Source organism: Miniopterus natalensis, chromosome 2 (assembly GCF_054644295.1).
Source record: "Miniopterus natalensis isolate mMinNat1 chromosome 2, mMinNat1.hap1, whole genome shotgun sequence".
Lineage (NCBI taxonomy): Eukaryota > Metazoa > Chordata > Mammalia > Chiroptera > Miniopteridae > Miniopterus > Miniopterus natalensis.
In genome coordinates, this window is record NC_142082.1 from 182,809,379 (window position 1) to 182,819,121 (window position 9,743).

Consider the following 9,743-nt stretch of genomic DNA (forward strand, 5'->3'; position numbering starts at 1 on the left):
CAGCTTGAGATGCTCTGATTGACCTGGCTTAGGTCAGTGCCCTCTCCTGGAGGCTATGGTCAGCTCTCCATAGCCTACGTGGACTGAACATGAGAGAGGGATGGTCCACAAAAGACAGCTGTTCCCAGAAGGAGAAATGGATCCTGGGCAAGCAAAAACAGTAGATGTCCACCCAAAAGGGGTTTGTGTTTTACAGCTTAGAGGACTCTTGGAGATCATTGTTTATCTAGCTGTCACACACTGTGAAGGGTGGTGGGGGCATGGAGATAAGTTAGGTGCATGCCTTTGAGCATTTAACAGCTGGAGGGAGGATGGTGCCTTGTAGACAGGGGGTGATAACATGGTGTGGTCAGTGCTGGGCTAAAGCACTGCACTGTGGGGGTACAGGATGTAATTAATAGGCTAATGTAGGGTGAGTGTGGGGCTAGCTATCAGAGAAGGCTTCCTGGGGGAGGCGCTGGAGCTGGGCTAGAAAGACCAAGTGACTTGTCCTAGGTCTCCAAGGGCAGAGGACATCAAAGATGGTATTGATCTGGACAGCAGCACTTTCAGTCTCTGGGATGGGTTCATTCTTTGTCCCTGGCCTTGGGGCCTGTTTCCTACCCCTGATTCTTCTCTTTCAAGGAGCTTATTGTCTATTATTTTCAAATAGGAGCTGGTCATTGTAGGGTGGACGAGGCCCCAGACATTTATGCTGTTTTAGTTAGACTTGGACTCTCTTTTCCTGCCCTTTGGTACTTGCCCAAGACAGACAGTCACAGATCCACATGGTCTGATCTAATGGCAAGGTACTCATTGGGCAAGAAGAGGGAGGTGGGAGCAGCCAGCAAATGAGTGAGAAGAGCTGCAGAGACTTCCTGGGGAGAAGGTGGGGGCTTTGATTAGAGCAGGTTCCACTTGTTGTCCAGATAATGACTGCACATGTATGATACGGCTGTTGATTGTGGGAGATTATGTTAAAGGATTGATCCCCACTGGGGCTGTGCACAGGTTGGGGGGAGTTGGGAAATGTAAGGAGACAGAGGATGCTCCCGAAGTGGACCCTAGGCTGGCTCTGTGGTTGCGAGTCTTATCCTGCCAGCACATCTATATACAATGTTCACACTGTTGGGCAAACACCACCACCATCCCTCTCCACAACTTTGTAGGTGCACTGGCCAGAGTCACACAGGTGTGCATCATAGCCCCTGGCTGGCCCCTAACTCAAAGGAGTTTAGCAAGCCACTTCCTCCTATTGATGATCATTTTCTCTATCTGCAAAATAAGTCAGCATTAAGCAATTTGGGCCTATGAGAACAGTCTTCATTTCCCCAGGAATGGAGCATAATGCAGAGAAGTTCTGGTTGAATTGAGGATGGAGACAGTGTCCAGGGTTCCCCATGCTGGGTCATATGCGGAGAAAAGGACAGGTCTATAGCAGTGGAGGGGGTCCAAAGAAGGGCTGTGATCACTGGTGTGATTTGGGTGGTATGGCAGTAAGGAGGAGCCAGGGGCAGACTTCCCTTCTGCTTATTTTTAAAAGGGCCACAAGACTGTAAATCCCTGATGTCCTCCAGAGCAGAAAAGAAATAGATTTGTTCTGGTTTTTCCAGAGATAGAGACCTAGGCCAGTGGGTGGAGCTATAAGAAGACAGGAAGAGGCCCTTTCTCATGCCAGGACTGTCTAATAGTAGAATGGGAGGAATGGAGAGGAGTGTCTTGTGGCTAGGGGCATCCAAACAGAAACCACGTGTCCCCAGCAAGAATGGTGGTAAGGGCATTGGTTTAGGGGATTCTTAAGGTTTCTTTCAACACTGGGATTCTGTTTTGGGAGAAGGGAATGCTCATGAAGCAGAGGCCCAGGAGTGCACTGTGGAAGGACAGACCCAAGTCACTAGAAGTAGAATTAAAGAGAGCAATGTCAGCAAACATTACATAGTTAGCACTTTTCAGTTTCCCAAGTTCTCTATATCTATGATTTCATGGGTCTCACACAAGCTAACCCTCTGAGATTGAAAACTGTAGATCAGAGAGGTCATGTGACGGCCACAGGGTCACAGAGTTTGTGAGGTGACCAGGGATTAGAGGTGGAGGCAGAGCAGAGCAAACGAAGTTCTCAAGAGGCTCGTCTGCTGGCAGAGCTGGGCAGCTGTCCACTTTGTCAGGGGTGCAAGCTGCCCTGGGATGTAATGAAAAGAACACTGCTGACTAGAACTCCAGGAATTGTGTGTGGTTAGAAGGAAATACTATAAAAACTGTTTGGGGCAGAAGGTGAGACCCCTGATTGGAATTAGAGGGCCAGTGAGAAGTGTTCCAGTCCCATATCCCACCATCTGTCTCTCAATTTGAAACTATTTGGGTGGTAAACACAGAAATCAGACGAAGATCAAAACTTCCATTTTATTGGTAAAACCAAGGGGAGAAAATGGCTATTAAAATTCACTCTAGAGTTAAATGTACTCACCTAGTCACAGGCAGAACTGGACAACCCCAGGACTCCTTCCCACACCTCCTGGTGAGCCTACCCTTCGGCCAAGAGTAGACCAAACCATCCCTCTCTATAGACAATGGGTTCAAGTGAGCATCTGCTGTAGAGGCTAAGCTGAGTGTATTTCTCCTCAAAGAATCATCAAGTGGTCTAGTCATTCCTTTTCTATTGGGAAGAGTTGGTCACAGGCAGAGGTGGGTGTTACTCTGGGAAAGGAAATGTGAGGATGCTTTGAAGTGATAGCTGGTGGTTTGTTTCTCTGCATGAAGCTGGGATTGTAGGATTTTGGACTGGCTGAGTGAAATGTGCTGAGTGAGAGTTGCTTCCAAAGGCTGCTTCCTCTGCCCACTGCCCTAGTGCTCACACACCTTTAAGTATTCATTAAACAGGTGTTGACAAGTATGAGGTTTGAAGGGGTACAGTGGTTTAGCATGCTTAGAACAGCCACATGTCTGCACCTCGCCCTGCACCTGGAGGTTCAGAATGAGGCTCTCTGGGCTGGTTGGTTTTGCTTTCTATAGTTCTCTAGCCAGGGTCAGATGGTCTTGGTGTTCTTTCAGGCTTACTTCTCTGATCCTAGTGCAGCTGCTACATCCCTGGGGAGTCTTAGGGGAGGGAAAGGGTGGATTTGAGACATATCCTTTGTGTTCTGATCAAAACTTCTTTTTTTTTAAAATTTTTCCCCATTGTGTTCAGACTTGGCTTTCTGATTGGGATGGGAATGGAAAATGTTATTAGATTGGAAATCAGGTAGCTAATTACTTTACAAGACTTGAGGCTTTAAGAGCAAGGATTAGTCCTACAGGAGCAGATATGGATGTCATTGTTAAGGGTCTAGGAGAGTAGGAGGTGGGGAGGATGGGGAGATAACTTTTACTGAGTGCCTACTCTGTGCAAGCACTTGACCTGATATTTATTCATCACAACTCCATAAGGCAGAAATTATCATCTCAATTTTATAAACAAGGAAACAGAGCCCTAGAGATACTAAGTATCTTGATTAACGCAACACACTTTTAGGTCAGGGTTCAAATCTAAGTCTTTTGGCTGCAAGACCCATGTTCTTTCAGTCCCCAAGAAGTGCATCTTGTGAACAGGAGCCATTGTTACCTGAGTGGTAGTCCCTGGTTTTCCTAATGCCCAGTGGCCGCAGCTCCTCACCCACCATCCAGGGGGCCCTTGCTGGTTGTGTGGGGTAATAAGACACATGGTCAAAGAGTGGCACTATGGCCACAGCTCCTCACAGGTGGGGAAGCTGAGGCATGCTGGCCCATGGGTGTGTTCTTGCATACTTGGCAGGAGGCTGGAAGTGCCCACTGGTTAAGAGTTAATTTTAGATTGGAGGAGGAAGGGCACAAAGCTGTTAACCTTAAAAAAAAAAAAAAGACCTTTCAAAGTGAGCGGCAACAAGCATTTATTTGAGATTAAAAAAAAGAATAGCTATTTGGGAAGCACTGATTCAGGAAGAGACCCAAACAGGGTTCCAATTAGGAGAAAAGGCCAGGGGTATTTGTGAGAAAGGGAAAGGGACAGACAGTTACATCCATAGAAGGAAGGCATTTCTATTGGTGCAATAAGCTAGCATAACGATGCTAATTCTAAACAGTGTTTTAAATTTTCAGTCCAGTAGCCATAAGTCTGCTAGTCATAGTATCTGCTTTGTTGTTATCTTTGCAAACAGTTCTTTGGGACACAATGTTGCTTTGGGCCCAGTCTAAAGGTTATTTTGCCCTGGTTTAACATTCCAAAAGTTGGAGGCATAAGACTTGCAAGGCAGTTCCTCTGGGGTGGCAGCTTCCACTACATTTTAAAGTGGCTCCATTTATATTATTATTATTATTATTATTATTATTATTATTATTATTATTATATTTATTTTTTCACAAGGCCTAGGGTTTGGTTCTAGACTTGCCACCTACTACCTAGGTATCCTCAGGTCAAGTATTTTCTCTCTGGGCCTCATTTTCTCAGCTGTAAAATGAGGTGAGTAGGTTAGCTCAGCCACTTCTAGTTGTGTTTCTTGGAGGCCTTAGGGGTTCTGTGGAAGAGACTCAGGGCTTGATAAAGAGGGGGCATGTTTCCCCATTATGCATTTCACTAAGATATTCACCTTTTATTGAGTATTTACTCTGTGCCAAGCACTGGTTAAACACTATATCCATTTCTCATCCAACCCTCTCAGCCTCCCAAGTAATCTTTTTATTCCTATGCGTCAAGGTTAAGTAACATTGGCCAGGATCACACAGATAGTGACTAAGCAAGGATTCAAATTTGAGTCTGCCCTCTACCATTAACCATCAGGTTGCCACCTTCCAAAGAATAGCATGAGGAGAGCATAGGATTTTTTTTGTTAGCTTCTTTTTACATTTAAAAAAATCTGTTTTATTGAGCTATAACTTACATGCAATAAAATTCACCAGTTTCTAAGTGTAGAATTAGGTGAGTTCTAATTTTCATGCTATGGAATATTTCCATCACCTTAAAAAGTTTTCTTGTGCCTCTTTGAAGTCAATCCCCTCTCCCCATCCCTGACCCTCGGGAAACACCAGCATGCTTTCTGTCACTATAGTTTTACTATTTCTAGAATTTCATATAAATGAAATCATACAATATGTGGCCTGTGTGTCTAGCTTCTTTCACTTAGATTAATGCTTTTGAGATCCATTCATATTGTTGTGTGTATCATTACTTCATTCCTTTTTATTGATGAATAGTAGTCCATTATATGGTTGTGTCACAATTTGTTATCCATTGACCTATTTATAGGTGTTTGGAACTTCCAGATTTTTGGTTGTTATGAATCAAGTTGCTCTTAATACTGAAGTACAAGTCTTGGTGTGGGATTTCTGGGTCAAATGATGTATTAGTGTTCTACACGACACCATTTGCATCTCCTAGTTCTTTATGTCAGAAGTCTGGGTAGGCTCAACTAGGTTCTTCACTTAGGGTCTCAGAAGGCTGAAAATGAGGTGTTGGCAAGGCTGGGTGCTTATCTGGAGTATCTGGGAAATAACCCACTTCTTCCTCAGGGGCATCTTTCAGCTCTTTAAGGTTGCCCACATGGCCCCTCTTCTTCAAACCAGCATTGCATGCTGAGTCCTTCTCACATTTCTACTCTCTCTGGTTCTTCTGCCACCAGCCAGAGAAAACTGCATTTAAAGGGCTGGTGTGAATTGATTAGATCCATCCAAACAATCTCCCTTTTGCCATTTAATGTAACATAATCACAGGAGTAACATCTAGGAGCAAAGGTCATGGGACCATTTTATTTTATTTATTGATTTGAGGGGGGGGAGAGAAAAAAAGAAGAGAGAGAGAGAGCGGGACATCAATTTGTTACTCCACTTAAGTATGCATTCATTGGTTGATCCTGTATGTGATCTGACCGGGACTGAATCCACAACCTTGATGTATCAGGATAACGGTCTAACCAAGTGAGCTACCTAGACAGGACCTCAAGGGACCATCTTAAAATTCTGTCTACCACATGTGCTAAGTGTATGTTTAACTTTGTAAGAAACCATCAAACTATTTTTCAAAGTGGCTGCACCATTTACCTTCCCAACAGAAGTATATGAGAGTTGCAGTTGCTCAACATTCTGGCCCACATTTGGTATTGTTAGTCTTTTTCATTTTAGCTATTGGTGAGTGTGTAGTGGTATCTCATGGTGGTTTTAATTTGCGTTTCCCTAATGACTATGATAATGAGATCTTTTCACAGGCTTATTAAAGCATAAAATTTTGATGAAAGATTCAGCTGCTTTAAAAAAAAAAAAGTTGAAACCCACTGGCTTAAACTATCTGTGAGTCTCTTAGTGGGTCCCAGGGTCCATCTCCTTTTCTGAAATAAAACAGTCTCTCAAATGTAGGTAGAATGTAGGTAAATAATTAGTGTAAGCACTGTAATCTATATGTGGTGAGAGTTGAAACAAATATTTCTTCATTAGATACAGGGCCACAATCCCAAATCTGAAGTTATGAAATCTGAATTGTTTAGAAAACCAAATTTTTTTCTTGGTTGGCATCTAAAACCCATTGGTAGCAAAACCTGAAATGAATGTCTGTGTTTTTTGTTTTCTTGCAGAAGGACCCTCTATTATCCCATGCCTGTGTAGGCTGCCTGGAGGCCTTGCTTGACTACCTGCATGCCAGGAGCCCAGACATGGGTAGAAACCCTCCACATTCTCTGATGTTCTCATGAGGGAGATGGGAGGGGGCCAACCGCTGCTACCTCCTGCTCCAGTCTGCCATCCCCTGTTCTGCGAATCACACTCATTTTGTGTAATTCTTTTAACGACACTGCATCGGCACTGTTATGCCCAGTTTACAGATGAGGACACTGAGGTTCAGGAGGTCAAGCAACTTAACCGACCATGGTCACAAAGCTCTTAAGTGGCAAAGCTCTTCCTGTTGCCTGCTTCCCACAATAGTGGGATATATGGTCTCTCTGAGCCAGGCAGCATGGGTGAATAGAAACCCAGGGAAGAAAGAAACTTCCTGGGGTCAAATTGTCCAATGCCCTGCCTCTAGCTGAGTAGCCCTTTTTGAGCCAGTAGGAGAAAGTCCTATTTAGTAATGTTCCAAGGCCTTTGGAAAAGCAGCATTAACAACCCAGGGTGACTGGTGTTTCCCATAGCACTGCATGTGGCCTCCCAGCCCTGGAATCGGTTTTTGCTGTTTACCCTCCTGGATGCTGGAGAGAATTCCTTCTTTAGACCTGAGATCTTGAGGCTCATGACTCTGGTAAGTGCAGAAAGGATGGTCTTGTGGTCTGAAGAATGTCATGAGCTGGGTGGTCCTGAGGAGGCCAGGGACTCCTTACTTTAGGTAACCCTAATCCTTAAAGAAGGTAAAGGGACTAGGCAGGCCTTCATCCTACAAGAATGCTGCTCAGAGAATTCCCTTCAATGTCCATGTCTCCTCACCCCAGAAAAGCCAGACAGTCTTTCTCAATTCACTCACTCATAAAGCATTGACTAGAGCCTGCCTGCCACATCCCAGCTCCTATACTAGGTACCAAAGATGCCAATGAGCCAAATGCTCTGCCTTTAAGGATCTCTCAGTCTAAAGGAGGAGAGAGATGAGGAAACTAGAGTGAAAGCATGACATTATTAGTGGTAGAGTAGAAGGTATGCTAAGTGCCTGGTGCGCAGTAAGTGCCCATTGCATAAACAATAAAGCAGGGAACCTGTGAGGACGGTGGAGCAGATCAGTGAACGGATCAGTGCCAGGTGTAGGAAGAGAGTCAGTGACTGAGGAAGGGAGCTCTGCCGGGGCTGGGAGGGAGAGTGGATAAAACATAGTCAACGCTCAGGGAAGGACATTCAATAGCAAAGGTAACACTTTAGCTGAGGCTTTGTGGATTAATGGGCAAAGAGGAGGAACTGTAGTCCAGGTAGTGAAGCGAGAGCAGCAGGCTTTAAGCACATGGTGGCGTGTTTGCATAACCACACATAATCTATTTTGGCCATGAGTGTGAGGTGCAAGGCAGAGAGGTGGGGGTGGGGCAGTACCAAAGCGTTCAGCAGGGCCAGCTCTCTTAGGGTTTCACAGTCCGCCTCATTTGTCCCACTCCCATGACACAACCCCACCCTTGCTTACCAACTCTGAGCTCCTTGAAGGAAGGGTGCTGTGGGCTGCAGATCTGTGCTCTCAGCCCAGTGCTGAGCACAGCAGGGGTATAGGAGAAATCTCTGAATGAAGGAGAAGCTGAATCACTGCATGTTTGGGTCCTCTCTCCTCGGGCCAGTTTGTGCGGTTCCAGAGCAGGAGCGTCGTCTCTCATGAAGAGGTTGCTCTTGTTCTACAAGGCGCAGCTTTGGCTGACCTCTCTACCCTCTCGAACACCACACTCCAGGCTCTGCATGGCTTCCTCCTGCAGGTGTGTAGGAAGGGGATGTGTGTAGCCACTGTGATGCTAGACCCTCCATACTATCTTCTCTGTGGAGGATGGGAGCTCTGGCCACAGTAGCCAGTGGGGGGTCAGGAATACAGGAGTGGCTGGAGGGCAGAGAGGGCCTGTCTGGAGTAGGCTCTGAGAAGGCCTGTCTTCCCTCAGGTTCAGAACATGGGCCTCCTGGCTGATCATAGCATAGCCCAGACCCTGCAGGCCTTGGAGGGCCTTTCCCCCAGGGCCTCCTCGGCCCAGCCGCCACTGCAGGACATGCTGTATCCTTTCTTGTATCTGGGAGCTTTGACCTGTGCAAGGTGACCCAGGCTATGGGAAGATGTGACATCATGCTTCAGGACAGAGAGGTGCACTGTCTACAGCCCTGTCCTTTAAAGCAAGCAGGGTTTGATGAGAATAATTAGTGGTAGCAATTACAATGACTTGTTCTGTTTATTAAGATCCTACCAAGGGCCACATTATGTGCAGTGTATCTAATACAGCAGCTAGGAGTATTAGTGTAGTTGTAACTTAGACCAGAGAGGTTAAATGACATGCCCAGGATCACATCAGGATTTGATCCCAGATTTCGGTTTCCAAAGCCACATCACCAAACTCAGGAAGGAGCTAGTCCTTTCCCAGGAGCTTTGGAGAAAGTCCCCCAGCCCAGTTGGTACAGGTGCTTCCTTCAGCCCAACATGGGAGGTGCTGGGTGACTGGCATGTCCCTGAGAAAGCCTGGGGTTGTAAGCAGTGGTCAGAGGTCCTCTGGGGGGTTGTGGTGCTCCAGAGACACTGATCAGCCAGTGTGTATGTGTGTGTATGGAGTATGTGCTTCCTCGCACCCTTACCAGCTGCCTTCCTGGCTCTCCTCTTTCCTTTTTCCTTGGAATAGTTCCCTGTTGTAGACAAGTACCTAGCCCAGGTGTTCAGGTGCCAATTTTAGAATTCAGCCCACTCTTAGGAGCACCTCTGTTCCTCTGACTGGTTCTACACTTTTGGGGCTCTGGAAAGGTGGTTCTCCCATGATTGACCCTACCTCTCTGATGTTCTCCTCTCATGTTTTGCTGTCAGCTGCCTGGGAGGGGTGGCTGTATCCCTGTCCCACATCAGAGGCTGACCCTCAACAGTTGAAGGCCCAGAAATAGAGAGGACTGAGACCTGGTGAAGACGGGGCACAATGGTTTGGGGAAATGGCTCATCTGGAGCCATTTACTCTCTTGTTGAATCAGGAAATAAAATGATACACTCACATGCCTGTGTGAGCACTCCAAAAACATTTGGTTATTAACTTATGCGGGCCTCTTCTAGCTGGTTCCTCAGCCAGGATGGGTGGCCTCCTCAGGGAAAGAGGGCTGGGATTTGTCCTCCTAACACATAAGGAGCACCA

The 9,743-nt window shown here is 46.1% G+C and overlaps 1 protein-coding gene across 1 annotated transcript in view; it reads left to right on the top strand.

Annotated features, from left to right (window-relative positions):
• The window catches only part of MEI1 (meiotic double-stranded break formation protein 1), a 62,834-nt gene extending 53,361 nt beyond the window's left edge, over positions 1 to 9,473 (top strand). Inside the window, exons 27-31 of the mRNA XM_016210299.2 lie at positions 6,552 to 6,633; positions 7,104 to 7,210; positions 8,217 to 8,348; positions 8,526 to 8,635; positions 9,428 to 9,473. Coding sequence (XP_016065785.2) covers positions 6,552 to 6,633; positions 7,104 to 7,210; positions 8,217 to 8,348; positions 8,526 to 8,635; positions 9,428 to 9,473 — 477 coding nt within the window. The remainder of the gene's footprint in view (positions 1 to 6,551; positions 6,634 to 7,103; positions 7,211 to 8,216; positions 8,349 to 8,525; positions 8,636 to 9,427) is intronic.
• Positions 9,474 to 9,743: the final 270 nt, after the last annotated feature.